We start from the raw sequence: 16,992 nt of genomic DNA on the forward strand, positions 1-16,992 counted from the left end.
GCGAGCGGCGCGGGCCGCGCGTCTCGCCGGGGTGCACGGACCCCCGGCTTCTGGAAGGGAGCTTGCATGGCCAATTAGCAAGCCTCGGGAGGGGGCACCGGGAAGCTGGGGGGCCCAGGAAACGGGCCGGCCACCTCTGCGGGGCCCAAGGACTCGCAGGACCCGCTCCTCCCCGGGCGACCGCCTGGGGATCCCGCTCCTCACCCCCACCCCAGAAAGGCTGGACGCTTCCGAAGCCCCCGGGAAGCCGGGACTGGACAGGTTAATGGTCTGCGGCGAGGCAGGGCTGCCGGGAGATGCAGTCCGCCCTCCGTCCTCGGGCCTGCAGTCCCCCGCCCGTCCCTCGCTGCCTGCTGGTGACATCATCGTCTGGGGTTTAAAGGGCTAGCCCCCGAGCGGCAACGCGTGGGAGAAGGTGGCCTCCTGGCGTTGCCACGCCACCCCACCCCAGGCGTCCTGGCCTTTCAGCGGGAACCTCCCAGTCCCTCTGGTCCCCCAAGAGGCGCTGGTGGGGGCCCCAGGTTCAAAACCATTAAGCGGTCGCAGGAGATCTAGGCACAGATGGGGTTCCCAGAGTTTGACATTTCAGCCCAAAGTTCCCAATCTAGGATGGGGAGACCCCAGCACCCTTTATTCAACCGTGAGCCCCAGCCCCCTGTACTAACTAAACTTTAGTCGCTAAAGTTCTCTCTGGAAGAACAACGGGTCCACGGCACGTCTGTCCACGGCAGTGGGGATGGAGGGCAAGGCGTACTGGGGTGGGCTGGGGCCTTGGTACTTGCCTACTGCCCCAGTGGAACCAGCCTGCCATCGTCCTCCCTGCCACAGAGGCAGCCTGGACCCAGGAGAGCCCACTAGCTGAAGCAACACACAGCAGGGTCGACAGCCTGCCAGGGTCCACAGGGCTGGACCACTGACCTGCTGGCCTGGAGGCCACCCTCTTGCTCCAAAGCTCCAGTAGCTTCACCCGTGTGGGCCTTGGTGCCCTTTCGGACCCACCTTCCAGTTCCGGAGAAGAAGTTCTCGCCCCCGGTCCAGGGGTTGGAGGGACCCAGAGACACGGTTGGGGGGGAGCCTGTATCAGAATTGGTACACAGGGCAAGGCCCCATCTCCCGGTACCACGATGTGTTAGTCCGGGTTGACTAGAGAAACAAATCCAGAGACGTGTGTAAGACAGTTTTATATCCAAGAGTAATTGTATATTAAGAAAACATCTCGGCCCAGTCCAGGTCAAATCCATCAGTTCGATATTGGCCCATACGTCCGAGACTAGTCCATACATTCTCCCACAGACCCACGCAGCCCATGCAATGATGCCGAAAGCTGGGAGATCACAGGCCAGTGGGTGAAAAGTCTGGGGGAAGCATGGGTGGGGGGGCATCTTAGTGGGGAGGGGGCTCCTCCGAACCCTCAGGGCTAGACTCCAGGATCCCCGGCCAGCAGACCAGGCTGGCCATGAAGCCCAGAGCTATGCAGAAGGAAGTGCAACCTCTGATTTGGGGTGGGGTGAGGGTGGGGGATGGGAACATGAGACAGGAGATCAGATTTCCGGGAAGAGCTGGCATTCAGACTGGGTTTCAAATAGATTCAAGGTCACCTGGGGGCAGGAGGTTGAGCTCTCTATTGGTATTTCTTTATTTTCACACTTCATAAAACTAACCTGCCCTATAATAATTGATCATTTATCAAGGGGTCACGAGGGGGGGGTGGGGAGGGGGAAAAAGAGGAGCTGCTATCAAGGGCTCAATAGAAAGTAAATGTCCAGAAAAGAGTGATGGCAACATATGTACAAACATGCCTGATACAATTGATGTATGGATTGTTATAAGAGTTATAAGAGCCCCCAATAAAATAATCTTTTTAATAAAAAGTAAACAAAAACCCTAACCCTCCCGGTGGAATTCATTTCCGCTCACACTGGGGCTTCACAAGGTGCCTGGAAAGAGACCGGAAAGATCATGGGCTCTTCCCAGCAACGTTTTGAAGCCCATTCATGCAAAAGAGAGTAGAGCTGTCCCACGGGGTGTCCTCGGGCTCACATTCATGGACAGGAGCCCCAGGAGTGGAGGGGGGTTACCCCACGGGGCTGCTAACTGTGAAGTTCGGGTTGAACAAGAACGCGTTCTGTGAGCTGGCATTGACGGTGACAGTGGGGGCTTGTGTGTGGGTGTGTCTTCAATCTTTACAGAGGGGGCCCTGCTCATCGCAGTCAGCAGTTTGAACCCCCAGCTGCTCCGAGGGAGACTGATGGGGCTTTCCATAGCTCCCTTGAACCAAGTCTCAGACGCCCACAGGGGCATTCCAACCGTGTCCTTTGGGGTCCCACAGAGTCCGCATGGACTACGCAGCAGGGAGCACCTGAGTGAGTGACTGCAGAAGCGAGTGGTGGATTTGAACTGCCCACCTTTCAGTGGCCGTCAGCGGGCAGGCCAGCGCGGAACCACTGCACCACCAGGGCTCCGTTTCAACAGCTTTACCAGAGTTCACCCAACGTGTACCCGTCTGTGGCTTTCAGAGTGGTCACGGATTAAATTGCTCGGCTCCTTCATGTCCAATATTCAAAAACTAAACACTGCCGTTGAGTCAATGCTGACCCTACAGGACAAAGTAGAACGACCCCTGCGCGTTTCTGACGCTGTGACTCTTTACCGGAGTAGAGAGCCTCATCTTGCTCCCAGGGAATGGCTGGTAGTTTTGAACTGCTGAGTTGGTGGTTCGCAGCTTAACCTACTAGACACAGAGTTAGTTGCCTGTGAGCTACCTGGGCGGGGTGCCTTCCTTCTGAAAGTCCTGTTTCTGGTCATCCTCCCTCTAGCCTGAGGGCCACCTTCCAGGAAGGCTATCTTATCAGCAGACCTCCCACCTGCGCTTTCTGCAAGGCAGGGCCCTGACGGCCCCCAGCCATCTTCCTTGACTCCTCCACACCCATCCTTCGCCCTTCAAGGACAAGGACATGCCCCAGAGCCACTGTCTTGCCCCAAAGTTTCAACCTAATCTAAGGCATGGCCTGGTCCCCTCCCCATCCTCTTTATTGGAGAAATCCTGGCCCCGTCTTAGTAAGTCATCTGACATCCCCAAACCAACCTCCTGGCCGTCAAGTTGATGCCAAATCAGAACCACCCTGAAGGCCGTGGTACAACTGCCCCTGTGAGTTTCCAAGACCACAACACTTCATGGTAGCAGTTGGTTACTCATGGGGCCCTGGTCCACCAGGCTGCAAGGGGGGAAAGACAGAAGAAAGATGGGGCTTTCTCGTCCCCTAAAGAGTTGCAGTCTCAAAGCAGGTGCATAAGCAAATGTGATGAAGAAAGCTGATGGTGCCCGGCTATCAAAAGATAGAGCGTCTGGGGTCTTAAAGGCTTGAAGGTAAACAAGCAGCCATCTAGCTCAGAAGCGACAAAGCCCACATGGAAGAAGCACATCAGCCTGTGTGATCACGAGGTGTCGATGGGATCAGGTATCAGGCATCAAATAACAAAAAATCATATCATTGTGAGTGAGGGGGAGTGCAGAGTGGAGACCCAAAGCCCATCTGTGGGCAACTGGACACCCCCTTACAGAAGGGTCACAAGGAAGAGGTGAGCCAGTCAGGGTGAAGCACTTATGAAACATACAACTTTCCTCTAATTCTTAAATGCTTCCTCCCCCACTATCATGATCCCAGTTCTACCTTACAAATCTGGCTAGACCAGCGGATGCACACTGGTACAGATAGGAACTGGAAACACAGGGAATCCAGGACAGATAAACCCCTCAGGACCAATAATGAGAGTATCGATACAGGAGGGGAAGTGGAAGGTGGGAGGAGATCTACACATAACCCCCTCCCTGGGAGACGGACAACAGAAAAGTGGGCGAAGGGAGACATCAGTCAGTGTAAGACATGACAAAAAAATAATAATTTATAAATCATCAAGGGATTGTGAGGGAGAGGGGCCGGGGAGGGAAGGGAAACAATGAGGAGCGGATCCCAAGGGCTCAAGTAGAAAGAACATGTTTTGAGAATGATGAGGGCAACCAATGTCCAAATGTGCTTGACACAATGGATGGATGGATCGTGAAAAGAGTTGTATGAGCCCCCATTAAAATGATTCAAACAAAAGAGAGCTGCAGTTTCAGAAACCCCCAGGGGCTGCCCTGCCCCACGGGGTCAGTCACTATGAGTTGGCATGGACTTCATGGCAGTGAGTTTGGTGCTTGGCTAAGTTAATGGGGTGTAGAAAGGCCAGCTCCTAATCAGTACCCCACCATGGCTTCTCCGGAAGGCCCTATCATCCAGTGGAGGGTGGGGGTCGGGTAGCAGTGGTGGTGGTGGTCTTTCCTCCTGTGTGGGCCAGCCACCCAGGTTCTGTGGTGGCCCATGCAGCCGAGTGCAGGCACCAGCGGTTTGTCAGTGACGGCTGACGGGGAACCGTGGCAGGTTGCAAGCCGATGACTGACTAGAAAGAAAGGCCTGGTGCTCAGCCGCTGAAAATGAGTCGGAGAAATCAGGCCTGCACTGGCCCGACCTGCAGCCAAGCCCTGGCGAAGGGCGAAGGGCCAGGCCCGCCCGAGGTCAGCTGATGGGGCTGACGGGTGCAGCACCAGGGTGCTTGTTGGAGGTGTGGGGTATGGCCGCCGGGGGTCTGGGCAGAAGGTGAGGTCTGAGACTGAATCCTGGAATCACCCCTGGGGGGCAGGGGGGCGGCAGCAGCACCTTACTGTCCATCCCTCCACCCAGTCACTGTTTTCTTTCTTTCATTCGTCATCCATGGCCTTCTCCAAGCCTGGAGCTAGGCTGGGGGAGGACTCTGTCTTTGGGCTTGCAGTGGAGGTTCCTAAGGTGAAGGAATTGTCTAGAAGGAAGGACCTTGGTGCCTACACTACTCCCAACTCTAGTTGAATCTTTTGCTTTTGCTCAGACATTGATTTCTGCCGATAGAGGGATTCGGCCTCGGGAGAAGACTCACAGATGTACCGATCGGTCCATCAAATGACAAAGAGACTGACTTCAGCGTTGGCCTCACTGAGGGAATGTTGGGGGATGTGGTCCTTACATAATCCTGCATCAACTTGAGGGTGTTAAGAGTGAAGGGGTGGGGGTCTAGCCTGTCCATCAGGCCACAGCCAGATGATGCCTCTTTGTGGGCGTGGCCTTCTCATGAAGATTCTGGGAACTCCCTCTCTCTCTCTGCCTTGGTCTTCTGGTTGACAAGCCACGAAGGAGAGACTTACTGAGACCTGTGAGGAGCCTCTCCCTCTGCTTCACCTTCCTGACGAGGAGCCCCAGTCGGAGCGCTGGAGGAGCCATGTGGAGACCCGTGTCAGCGCTGAGATGCTTCCACCGCCACTGGAGCTGCAAAACTTTTCACCCACTGGCCTGTGATCTTCCTGAACTCGGCATCATCACGTGTGCTGCGTGAGTCTGAAAGGAACGTATCAGACATATGGACTAACAGCAGACTTAAGGACTTGATCCTGGATGTTTTATTGATGCATAATTACTTCTTGATATCTTGATATAAAGTTCTTTTTTTTTTAAGTGGAAGACATCAGACAGTGTAGATGTGACAAAATAATAATTTATACATTATCAAGGGTTCATTGGGGGGGGAGCGGGGAGGGAGGGGGAAAATGAGGAGCTGATGCCAGGGGCTTACGTGGAGAGCAAGTGTTTTGAGAATGATGAGGGCAATGAATGTACAATTGTGCTTTACACAATGGATGTCTGTATGGATTGTGATAAGAGTTGGATGAGCCCCCAGTACAATGATTTAAAAAAAATATCTTTAATAAACAAAATAAAATAACAACAAGAAGGAAAAAAAGTTCTCTCTCACACATATATGAGCGTCTCCGGATTTGTTTCTGTAGTCAACCCGGCCTCACACAGGGGCCTAGGTGTCCGGCCCAGGTCCCCAGTCTTTCCATTGGCACACCCCATTCCCACCACAGGAAGTAAGCCCTCACCCTGTCCTAGGCTGCACACGAGGAACCCCAAAGAACACCCCTGCCTGTTCTCGCTGCCCTTCCGGAGACAGAGACAAAGCGCTGGCTCATTTACTTGCTACTTGGGCCCAAGGGTCCTGCTTCCACTTCTGTGAAATGGGGACTTTCACAGCATCTCCCTCGTGAGCCTCTGGTGAGGAAAAGAGCAGACAACACGTGGGAAGTTGAGGGTGGGCCCTGGGCCCGGACAGGGGGTCTCAATACGAGCTGTCTTGCTTTCATTGCACAAACGCACTGGCCGGGAGTGGGTCTTGTTCAGGCCACCTCCCTGCAGGGGCTCTTTCTACGGCCACTTGACGGCCCTTGCTAGTCTCTCAGGAGCTGCTCAGCTCTTCTTGAGTTTCTTCCGGACAGGACGCTGTCCTATCCCGGGTCACGGGAAGTAACACGGAGGGTCATGGGGCAGCTGTCTTGTGCCCAAGGCCATCCGGAGCTAGGACTGGACTCCCAGTTCCCTGCCTTTGGGATGAGATTGTCACCTCATCGCTGTAGGCTCCATCTTCTCAACAAGGCATCCAGGACTTTGTGTGGCCAACCCGGCTGAGAGCAGGGGTCAGTGCACGGCCTGTAACGCATTGGTTCTCAACCTGTGGGTCGTGACCCCCTTGGGGGTGTCAAACAACTTTTCACAGGGATCACAGGATTCGTAACAGTAGCAAAATGACAGTGATGAAGTAGCAATGAAATCATTTTGTGGTTGGGGGTCACCACAGCATGAGGAACTGTATGAACCGGTTGCGGGAAGAGGAAGGTTGAGAACTGCTGTGCTAAGGGAAAAGCCAAACCAAAATGATGGGGTTAGTCATAGTGACCCTATGGAACCCATCGGTTTCTGAGACGATAACTCTTTACAGGAGTAGAAAGTCCCATCCTTCTCCCGAGGAGCAGCTGGTGGTTTCGAACGGCTGACCCTTTGGATTACAGCCTCAAGGGCGTAGCCACTCCCAGATAGTTTAAGCTTTTGTGGAGCCCTGTCCCGTCTCCAACTCAGTCCTTTTAGCAGGACAACTGCCCTGGACAAGACATGCTGGCTGAGCTGCACACAGCCTTGACTTAGGACACTGCCCTTTGAGCGGCATAGGATTCTCACAGGTCACCAAGGAGTCTTTTTATTTTACTATTTCAACCACTAAAAAATGGGAAAGTCATTCTTAGCTTGCAGGAACAAAAGATCTGAGCCCGAGGGAAGGGATTGGATTCCATCCTTTATTGAATTTCGGACTTACAGATATGAAGAGCTGGTATGATTATTCCAGAGAGGGGCCCCGGGCGTGACCAGCTTCGGAGAGAAGGGTGAGTCAACTGACCTCCTATTGAGATTCCTGGGCAGGGAGTGGACAGCCGGGTGCCTGGGTCCTCGGGTACCTTCCTAACCTGGCTGCACCCTGGTGGCGACGCACCCCACCTAGCAGGTGCTAAGACACGTGGGACAGGGTGGAAAGGCGCTCAGCATCATGCAGATGTTTGCTGAAACAATGAGCTGGCTAAATGTCCCCCGGAAGCTGCCTGGGAAGTTTGGAGGGACGCTGCCCCTTTAAATTCCCTCCAACCACCTGCCGTGGTCGGGAGAGCCGGCACATGCGCACTGCTTCGCCGGACGGGCCCCTCCTCCAACAGCCCTCTCGGAGCGTGCGGACGGAGGTGAAAGGCCCGCCCCCTCGGTATTTTCGCGCGAGCGTCCATCCTGATTGGGCGCGCTCTGTCATGCCGCGAGCCCAGTCCCCTTTTTTCGCGCTGCAAGGCCCCGCCCCCACGGCCAATCACCGGGGCTCGCCCTTTGCGGCGGCCAATGGCAGCGCGCGTGGGGGGCGTGGCCGGGCGTCCGGGGGGCGCGGCCTGGCGCTGGGAGAAGCGGCGGGGCGAGCCGGGGGCTCTGGTGAACAGCGCAGCCGGACGGGGTTGGCGGGCGAGCGGCGAGCGGGGACGGCCTGGGCCCGGCGGTCTCCGAGATGTCCCGATGGCTGACCCCATGGTCCAACTGTGTCAAAGAGCGGATCTGCCGCTACCTGCTGCAGTATTACTTGGGTCCGTACTTCCAGGAGCGCCTCAGCCTGGAGCAGCTCAGTCTAGACCTGTACAAGGGCAGCCTGGCCCTGCGGGACATACACCTGGAGCCCTGGGTGAGCAGCGGGGCGGCCCCGCGGGCGCGGGCGCCGCCGTCCGAGGCCCCCAGCCACCGGCGCCGGGCAGGAGGGCCGGCTCCGGGCGTCCCAGGCGGGGGAGCCCGGCGTTTTCCAAGGGTCAGGGGCCCCGGCTGTCTTCCGGGACCCTCCCCGGAGAGCCTGGAAAGCCGGCTGGAAGGGGTCCCGGTCTCCACGTCCCAGGAGGGGAACCGGGGCTGGGAAGGGGGCTGTCACGCTTCTGGGGAGTGCGGGGACAGAATTGAGGAGGGGGTCGGCAGGGCAGCCAGGGCAGCCTTGGCCAGGGGTCGGCCCCCTGGAAGAGCACTTGCTGGCAGGGACCCTGCCCTCCTGACCCCCCCGGGATGCAGCCTGGGGGTGGGGTTCCCGCCGGATGTGGATGTCAACAAGCGTCAGCCCTGTTGATCAACACCTCGTGTGACTTCTGGGCTGCCGGCAGCTTCCTGCTTGGGGAGGGACGCAGCCAGACAGTCGGGTTCAGGGGAGGGCTTGGGGGTCAGCATCCCGGCCTGGAAGGGAGTCCTCAAGAACCTTGGAGGCCTGACCCCGGGCCAGGAGGTGACCCACAGAGATGCTGAGGTCTGGGTCGGAGGCCTGTGACTGGGGGCGGCCAGGGCCAGGGGCCATGATTCACAGCTCAACTGACCTGGGAGGTTGTACAGGAGACACCAATTAGAGGGCTGGCAGCTGCTGGCAGTGGGTCAGCCCTCCTGGCCGGAGCAGCTGGGGTGGGCTTGGGGTTAGGAGCCTCGCCTTCTAGCCAGGCATGGGGAGACCTACAGCTCTGAGCAGGAGCCCCTGGGCTTTGGGGTCAGCCAGGCCTTCCTGAGCAGTATTAGTTGAGTTGGAGACTTCTCTGCTGTCAGTCCCAGGAGTGTGTATACGTGTGTGTGGAGGAGTGGGGTGGGGGATCCTTCCCTGACCTCAGCCTCTTATCTTGGCCGCAGGGCAGACCCTTTGTCCTTCCCGAAAACCCTCCTACCCCCCACCCTGCTCAGCCCTGTTGGAACTGCATTGGCCCCTAGCTAGGCCAAGTTCCAGCCTGTCTCCAGGGAAGGGCTGGGCCCAGGTGGCTCAGAGATGCTTTCTTAGTAAACTTAGTCCCTGCCCCCAGCTGCTCAGCATGCAACCGCACCTGGAAGACCCCAGACGCCAGTGTGAAGGGGAGCCTGGGTCCCCAGCTTAGCATGATGATGACCAGACTCAGGGCTCTACCCACGTCCGTCTGAGGGAGCCAACAGGTCTCTCCCCAGTGTAACCAGGGCCATCGCAGGAGGCAGGGGTTCCACCTTAACACTTTTAATTGCACCGTAAAAGAGCCCCGGTTGCCTGGTGGTTACTTGGGTTGCTGATTCCAAGGTCGGGAGTTCAAAACTACCAACCATCCCCGAGGGGCAGAGGTTGGGCTTTCCCTTCCTGTCCTGAGTAGCTCCCTCTGCCCGACAGCGTCGCCACGAGTCAGCTTCAAATGCGGTTTCATTCTTGGTTTACTCCCCAAAGCAGGGCACAACTGCACCCTGCCTTTGGAGTTGGGGCCCCTCCCTAGTTGCCCCCCATCACCCCCAGCCAGCCTTCCAGGCCCAGGGCAGCCCCCGGACCTGCTGCCCCCTGCCTTGTCCTTTCCCTGCCCTGTGACTGCCCAGGCTGGGTTAGGACTTCCTGAGCACCCTTCCCCTTTGGGGACAGACCGATGGATGGGTTTCTCTCTGGAAGGGGGTGGGATAGGGCAGGGGTGAGGGACGGGCGGAGGTGTTGGGAAGTGCTTCTGAAGGGAGCAGTGAGGAGCAGCCTGGAGCTGGCAGGCAGGACTGGACTGGAAGGCCCTGTGGGTAGATGACTCGGGGTGGCAGGCCCAGGGGGGCCGCAGCTCCGGGCCTCCCTGAGCCAGCTCTCCCTGCCCGCCCAGTACGTGAACTGTCGAATGGAGCCCCTGCAGCTGCCCCTGGAGCTCGCGGAGGGCTTCGTGAGCTCCATCGAGGTGGAGGTGCCCTGGGCCTCGCTGCTTACCGACCACTGCACTGTGCACGTGTCCGGCCTCCAGCTCCTGCTGCAGCCCCGCCAGGGCCCAGGTCAGGGAGGGGCCTGGGCACTTGGGGTGGGGAGAGGGGGCTGTGGGTCTGCCTACCCTGAGCCCCTCCTGCCCGCCCAAGCAGGCCTGGGACACGTGCCGGCCTGCATGACCAGCAGCCTGGAGATGGCGCAGGAGTGCCTGCGGGAGGGGGTGCCCGATGCCTCAGAGTCGCCAGAGCCCCTGGACGGGCTGGAAGTGTTTGCCCAGACCATCGACTCTGGTGAGTGGCCCTGCCTCTTCCCCACTCCCAGCCCAGGGCACGGGGGTCCCACCTCCAATGACCTTGAGCTCCCCTGGTCCCCCGCAGTGCTGCAGAGGATCAAGGTGGTCATCGCAGACTGTGTGGTGAGGGTGGAGCACACGCTGGAGGCCCCAGAGCGCAGCCTGGCACTGGAGGTCCATGTTCAGAGGTGGGTGCCAGCTGGGCGGGGCGCCCCTAGATGTAGGGATGGGGGGCAGCGCTGAGCCCCGCCCTGAACAAGGTGACCCCGACCAGCAAGCCTCCCTCCCCCACAGGCTGGAGTACTATGACGAATCCTTGCTGGACCCCAAGCAGGCGCCCTCAGTGGACGTGCGCCCACCGCCCGCCTTCCTCCACAAGCGGCTCCTCATGGCGGGGGTCCGCCTGTGGTTCGAGCTGCTGTCCTCACAGGTGGGAGGCCGTCCTTGGCCCCTTCCAGCCCCTGCCCTGCCCACGCCCTGCAGCTGACTCTCCTTCCCCACCCCATCCCCCAGGGGGTGCCCCCACAGCCCCTCTTGCAGATCGGCAGCTGCTCGGGGTACATTGAGCTGGCGGTGAAGCTGAAGAAAAAGGAGGCTTTGCCGGGCCCCAAGGTGGGTCCCCAGCTCCTGTATTGGTTGGGGCTGAGTGGTGTGAGGGATGGCTTGCTGCCCCCCACTCCCCCAGGTCAACTTTCACAGCCAGGGTCGAACAGCCAACTGGTGGCAGAACTTGGCCAGGCATCAGGCATCCAGCCTTCCTTGGGGCACAGCAGGTGGGGGTGGGGGTGCTCCCGGGTGCCCAAAGGTGGCCCACGCAGTCCTGATGGTCCCCATCGCTGTTCTCTGCCCCCAGCTGGAGGTGACCGGACAGTTGGGTTCCCTGCACCTGCTCCTGACCCCACAGCAGCTCCAGCAGCTTCTCGACCTGCTGGCTGACCTGGGCCTCGCAGGTAGGACCTCTGGGCCCCTGCGTGTGGGGGTGGGGGTGGGGCGCCGGAGATGGGGGGGCTGGACTGAAGGCCTCACATTCACAGACTCCGAGGGCCTGGCGGACAAGAGAAACAAGAGCCGCCCACTGGGCGTGGAGGACATGTGGCTGATCGAGCAGGACCTGAACCAGCAGCTGCAGGCGGGGGCCGAGCCTGAGGCTGAGCCCCTCAGCCTGGACCCCCTGGTCAACCTGGACAGCAGTGGTGGGTGTGGCGGGCGGGCGGCTCCGGCAGGGCAGAGCAGAGCCAGGACCCAGCCCAACCGGCGTCTCCACCCACCCGGCCTCACCTGCAGATCTGTTCTTCTCCATGACCGCCGGCCTGACCAGCAGCATCACCTCCACCGTCTCCGAGCTCTCGCTGTCCGAAGTGGACCTGAGCTCCTCCGTGCACAGCGGGCCCGGCCCCCGCCGCCTCTCGCAGGCCCGCCCAGCCGGTGCGTCCCTCTCTGGGGACCCTGTGGATGGAGGCAGAGCGCCTGGGACCAGTCCCTGGCGCGGAATCCCCTTTTCCCAGGGCTGGTGTCATCCGAGGGCCACCTGCACGGGCTCAGCCCACCAGACTGGGTGGTCCGAGGTCCAGGGCTTTCCCCAGCTCCCACGTCCTGCTCTGGAGAGCCCCTGGTGAAGCCCCTGTCCCTGCAGGCAAGTTGGCCCCCACGCCCCTCCCAGACACGCTGCGCCCCGACTCGCTGCTGAAGATTACCCTGGGGGGCGTCACGCTGACCTTGCTGCACACCTTTGCCCCGGACGCCCCGCCCCCCAACCTCATCGCCTGCTTCTTTGCCGAGTTCGATGCCACCAAGGACGGGCCCTTTGGCACTCGAGATTTCCACCACCTCCGGTCCCGCTTCCAGAAGGCCTGTCCCCACAGCCATGTCCGGTATGGGCCCGTGGTGGGGGCCTGAGTGCGTGGGGGTGGTGCACCCGGGCAGAGCACCCTGGCCCGCCGGCTCAGGCCTGTTCTCTGCCTGCAGGCTCACAGGCACCGCCATGCAGCTGAACTGGGAGCTTCGGACGGGCGCCCAGGGCCAGCGCGCCACCAGCACGGAGGTCCGCTTCGGGCAGCTGGAGGTGCTAGAGTGCCTGTGGCCCCGCGCCACCTTGGAGCCTGAGTACACAGAGGTGTGGGCCAGTCCAGCAGGTGGGGCAGACCCGCCTCGGGCCGGTCAGGACCCCGCTGACCAACCCCCTTGCCACCCCTCAGGTTCTGAGCTTCCCCGGCAGCCTGGGCTCCCAGGTCTCCGCCCAGCCTTGTGCCCGCCTGCGTCACACACAGACCCTGCGACGAGCCTCTAAGGTGACTGCCCTGTGCCCCTCCTGCTGGAGCCCCTGTGCTCTCTGGCTGTGCTGCCCCCTCCTGCCCCAGTGTGACAAGCCCTAGTGACGTTAGGCAGGGGCTTCTCCCCCTGGAGGGATTGGTGTGCTGGGTCTGCTCCAGGCACCCTGCAGCCCATGCTGAACCTGGGCACCCTCGCCCACAGAGCCGGCATCGGCGGCAGGCCACGTGCCACTGCCACTCAGAGGTGGTCTTGGAGCTGGCCGACTTCCAGGCAGAAGTGGACCTGGCCGTCATGGAGAGGCTCACTGCCGCGCTGCGCCTGGCCACCATGCCCACAGAGCGGTCCCCAGAGCGGCCCGCAGGCCTGATGGTGAGGAGCCGCAGGGGGAGGCTGGGGCGCCGCAGGCAGGCCGTCCAGTGGGCGGCTCTGACCTGTGCCTGGCGGCCTTCCCACAGACAGAGCCCCCAACGGCTGCCGCTGAGCAGCGGATGGTGGTGGGGCTCTCGGCGCCCCGCGCCACCCTTCTGCTGCGCTTCCCCATCGCTGACCTACGACCCCAGCGGGACCCCTGGGCTGGCCGGGCCGTGCGGACGGAGCAGCTGCGGCTGGAGCTGAGTGAGCCCCAGTTCCGGTCAGAGCTTAGCAGTGGGCCTGGCCCCCCGGTCCCCACCCGCCTGGAGCTTACCTGTTCCAACCTGCATGGTAAGAGCCACTTGGGAATCACACCTGCCCAGGGCAGCAGAGTCCTCCCCTCCTGCCCCTGTGGCCTGTGAGCACGAGCAGAGGGAGGGCAGTGGCCAGTGTGAAAGGACAGCCCCCATTGGCCTGACCCGGGAAGAGGTGGAAGCGGGGAGGCTGTGGTGACCGCTCTCCCGGGTCTGCCCCAGGCGCCTACGAAGACGGGGAGAAGCCACCGGTCCCCTGCCTGCGCGTCTCCAAAGCCCTCGACCCCAAGGCCCATGGGCGCAAGTGCTTCCTGCCCCAGTAAGCCGCGGTGGCCCCTGGAGGGGGCCGGCGGGTGGGCAGGAGAGGGGCTGCGGGGCCTGCAGGCTCATGACAGGGTGGTGCCCCCCGGCAGGGTAGTGGTCACGCTGAACCCCCCTCCTGGCCTCCCGCCGTGGGAGGGGGTGCTGGACAAGGCTGTGGAGCTGGAGGTGTCCTCCACCGAGAGCCCCTGTGAGCTACGGGAGCCCGAGCCCTCGCCCTTCTCCTCCAGGAGGACCATGTACGAGACCGAGGAGGTGAGGTGGGGCGCCCTGCCCGGCAGCCTGTGGGGCTGCTGAGCCGGACGGGGTGGGGCGCTTCTGCGATCTCGGGTCAGTCGGCCTCACGGGGTGACGAGTAAGGTGGGCTACTGGTTGGATTGTGAGAGATGCCAATGGCCCGCCCCGTGGTTGGCCTACCTTCTTGGGGCTTCCTCAGCACTCCGGTCTGCAGAGCCGGTGCGGCGCCTCTGTTGCTCGTCCCCAAGGCCGAAGTTGTGCACCCCCTGCCCCCCACCTAGATGGTGATCCCTGGAGACCCCGAGGAGATGAGAGCCTTCCAGAACCGGACCCTGGCGCTGTCCCGCTGCAGCCTGGAAGTCAGCCTGCCCAGTGCCCACATCTTCCTGCCCAGCAAGGAGCTCTATGAGAATATCTACAATAGGTGAGGTGCGGGCTGGCGGCTGGGCCAGGGCATGGTGGTGGGGTGGGGGGCCTGCCACGGCTGCCCCCTGTTCCACACACCCCCATTTCAGGATCAACAACGACCTGCTCATGTGGGAGCCTGCAGACCTTCTCCCTACACCCGGCCCCACCGGCCCTCCCCCCGGCTTCCCCAACCCCTTCAGGATGTGCAAGTCGGCCTTTAAGCTGGGTAAGGAGGGGTCGCCGCAGGCCTTTGGGAGGGGGGGCCTCAGGGCCTGGGATTCCCCTTCCCACTCCGCCCTCCTCTCCCCCAGACTCAGACTCTGAAGACGAGGACACCCGCTACTTCTCAGTGGGCGCGTCAAGCGTGCCCCCCACCCGAGAGCCCCCGAACCCCCACTCCCAGAGTGCCTTCTCTGTCCAGGTGACAGTGCTGAGGGGTCGGGTCACCGCCCTCTGTGAGAGCAAGGTGAGCACCGCTGGGGGACATGGGGGGGGTGGCCCATCCTGGATGGGGCAGGAGGTGGGGCTACGCTGCTCACCCACCTGCCCAACCCACCCACCAGTAATGCACGCCTCAGCACGGCTGCGGTCTGCCCAAGGCAGATGGGCAGGTACTACTGCCCAGGGCCTCCGTCCTCTGGCCCTTGAGCCCCGATGGCCAGCCCACCGTGCTCTCTGCAGGGCGAGGGAGGGCAGCGGCTGGAGGCCCAGCACGGGGAGCTGGTACTGGACGTGGAGCACAGCACCCTCTTCAGCGTCTCCCAGCACCGCGGCCAGCCAGGGCTCGGCTACTTCTGCCTGGAAGCCGAGACAGCCACCCTCTACCACCGAGGTGCGAGGGGCACGTGCCTGCAGGGTCCTCGGGCAGGGCGGGACGCTGCCTGGCTCTGTGTGTGTGTGTGTGTGTGTGTGTGGAGGGGTGCTCACGACCTCCTTCCCCAGGGGCTGTGGATGACTACCCGCTGCCCACTTCCCTGGAGGTGCCCAGCTTCACGCCGCCGGCCCAGCTGAGCCCGACCATCTACCCCTCGGAGGCAGGGGTAGCTGAGCGGGGTGCCTCCAGCCAGAAGGGCCAGGGCCGGCCACCCCCCATGCTGTCCACTGCAGTGCGCATTCACCTGGACCCACACAAGAACGTCAAGGTACGGCTGCCCCTGCGTGTCCTGTCGTCTCCCTGGACTGGGGGACAGTGGGGGAGGGGGGCACGTGCCCCTGCCACGCTGACCTCGCCCTTCCCCCACCCCAGGAGTTCCTAGTGACAATGCGCCTGCATAGAGCCACCCTGCGTCACTGCATGGCCCTGCCCGAGCAGAGCTGGCATTCCCAGGTGAGGCTCGGCAGGGCCCAAGCTGGCCTTGGGTTGCGGGGCAGGGGGTGGTGGTGGGGACACTCACTGCCTTCAAGTCCACTCACGCGGAGTGACCCTATAGGACAGGCTTGAGCGCTCCCTGTGGGTTTCTGAGACTGACTGACGGGAGGTGCTGCTGGTGTTTTTGAGCTGCTGACCTTGTGGTTATCAGCCCAACTTGGAATCAGTATTCATTCCACCAGGGCTACGGTCCGTGGGTCCCGGAGTGGATGATAGCTCTCCCTAAGGGTCTCCAAGACTGTAGCTTTTCACGGGAGTAGAAAGCCTCGTCTTTCTCCCAGAGTGACCGAGCGGTTTCGAACTGCTAACCTTGTGGTTAGCAGCCTAGTGCTTAACCAGTATGCCACCGGGGCTCCTGGATCGGGGTGGGGGGTGGGGGCAGATACCTACACTTTATCCTGGATTGTGGGCTATAGCGAATGGAAGTTTCATGGCCACGGGTGCCGGGTGATTTTTAAAATTTTCCCTGAAAAGGGGGCAGTCCGTGGCATAAGTTGGGGCGAGAGCCATGGGCATGGACTGGAGGGCAGGCAGGCAGCAGGGCGGTGAGCTCTGTGGCAGACGGGGTCCCTGCTGGGCCAGAACAGGCAGGCCGGCACTAGAAGGGGCTCCCCTCACAGCCCTCCTGCCCCAACCCCCAAAGCTGCTAGACTTCTTAGACGTGCTGGACGAGCCTGTGCTGGGCTACCTGCCCCCCACGGTCATCACGGTCCTCCACACGCACCTGTTCTCCTGCGCCGTGGACTACAGGTACACAGGCTGGCCAGATGGGGGCGGGCGAGCTCCTGGGGGGAAGCAGTGTGTGTGACACACACACACCCCTGCCCCCCAGGCCCCTTTACCTCCCTGTGCGTGTCCTGATCACCGCCGAGACCTTCACTCTCTCCAGCAACATCATCATGGACACCTCCACCTTCCTGCTCAGGTAGGCTTGCCGCCTCCCAGCTGGATGTCTCCGGACCTCACCCCCACTGGAAGACAGTGCGAGTCACTGGCATGGTGTTGGCATGCCTGCTCTGACCTGCCTGCCAGCTTAAGGGCCCGGGCGCGGGTAGGAGAGATGGAGTCCGAGGCCTCTGTAGTCCCTGGGAGGTGACAAGGGCAATGCACTCAGCTGCTCAGAGGCGCCCTGGGAGAAAGGCCTGGTGACCTGCTTCTTGGAAGAGCAGCCGCGGAAGCCCTGTGGTGCAGGCTCTGCTCCAACACCTGGGCCTCCAGAGGAGGAGAAGGCCGGCACGCCAGTATCCTTGACCACCAAACATACAAGCCCCCAGACCCAGCTCCCAGCCACTTCCCAC

General features: G+C 61.2%; 2 protein-coding genes across 2 annotated transcripts in view; one reads left to right on the plus strand and one right to left on the minus strand.

Annotated features, from left to right (window-relative positions):
• PPP2R5B (protein phosphatase 2 regulatory subunit B'beta) overlaps positions 1-7,695 on the minus strand; it is a 14,398-nt gene extending 6,703 nt beyond the window's left edge. Inside the window, exons 1-3 of the mRNA XM_045297175.1 lie at positions 7,543-7,695; positions 4,510-4,657; positions 919-1,075 (exon numbers count right to left, since the gene is read on the minus strand). Coding sequence (XP_045153110.1) covers positions 919-1,075; positions 4,510-4,657; positions 7,543-7,695 — 458 coding nt within the window. The remainder of the gene's footprint in view (positions 1-918; positions 1,076-4,509; positions 4,658-7,542) is intronic.
• A 210-nt stretch (positions 7,696-7,905) lies between these two features.
• ATG2A (autophagy related 2A) overlaps positions 7,906-16,992 on the plus strand; it is a 17,113-nt gene continuing 8,026 nt past the window's right edge. Inside the window, exons 1-24 of the mRNA XM_045297176.1 lie at positions 7,906-8,109; positions 10,037-10,199; positions 10,284-10,421; positions 10,509-10,611; positions 10,718-10,853; positions 10,937-11,035; positions 11,277-11,373; positions 11,458-11,616; positions 11,708-11,848; positions 12,057-12,294; positions 12,389-12,536; positions 12,619-12,711; positions 12,896-13,063; positions 13,150-13,396; positions 13,582-13,678; positions 13,773-13,935; positions 14,199-14,341; positions 14,433-14,551; positions 14,637-14,791; positions 15,007-15,157; positions 15,268-15,467; positions 15,572-15,652; positions 16,338-16,444; positions 16,527-16,619. Of these exons, the coding sequence (XP_045153111.1) occupies positions 7,939-8,109; positions 10,037-10,199; positions 10,284-10,421; positions 10,509-10,611; positions 10,718-10,853; positions 10,937-11,035; positions 11,277-11,373; positions 11,458-11,616; positions 11,708-11,848; positions 12,057-12,294; positions 12,389-12,536; positions 12,619-12,711; positions 12,896-13,063; positions 13,150-13,396; positions 13,582-13,678; positions 13,773-13,935; positions 14,199-14,341; positions 14,433-14,551; positions 14,637-14,791; positions 15,007-15,157; positions 15,268-15,467; positions 15,572-15,652; positions 16,338-16,444; positions 16,527-16,619 (3,410 nt within the window). The 5' untranslated portion in view covers positions 7,906-7,938. The remainder of the gene's footprint in view (positions 8,110-10,036; positions 10,200-10,283; positions 10,422-10,508; positions 10,612-10,717; positions 10,854-10,936; positions 11,036-11,276; positions 11,374-11,457; positions 11,617-11,707; positions 11,849-12,056; positions 12,295-12,388; positions 12,537-12,618; positions 12,712-12,895; positions 13,064-13,149; positions 13,397-13,581; positions 13,679-13,772; positions 13,936-14,198; positions 14,342-14,432; positions 14,552-14,636; positions 14,792-15,006; positions 15,158-15,267; positions 15,468-15,571; positions 15,653-16,337; positions 16,445-16,526; positions 16,620-16,992) is intronic.

This window comes from Echinops telfairi, unplaced genomic scaffold, assembly GCF_000313985.2.
Source record: "Echinops telfairi isolate 266 unplaced genomic scaffold, ASM31398v2 ScPeMD7_7417;HRSCAF=8455, whole genome shotgun sequence".
Classification (NCBI taxonomy): domain Eukaryota; kingdom Metazoa; phylum Chordata; class Mammalia; order Afrosoricida; family Tenrecidae; genus Echinops; species Echinops telfairi.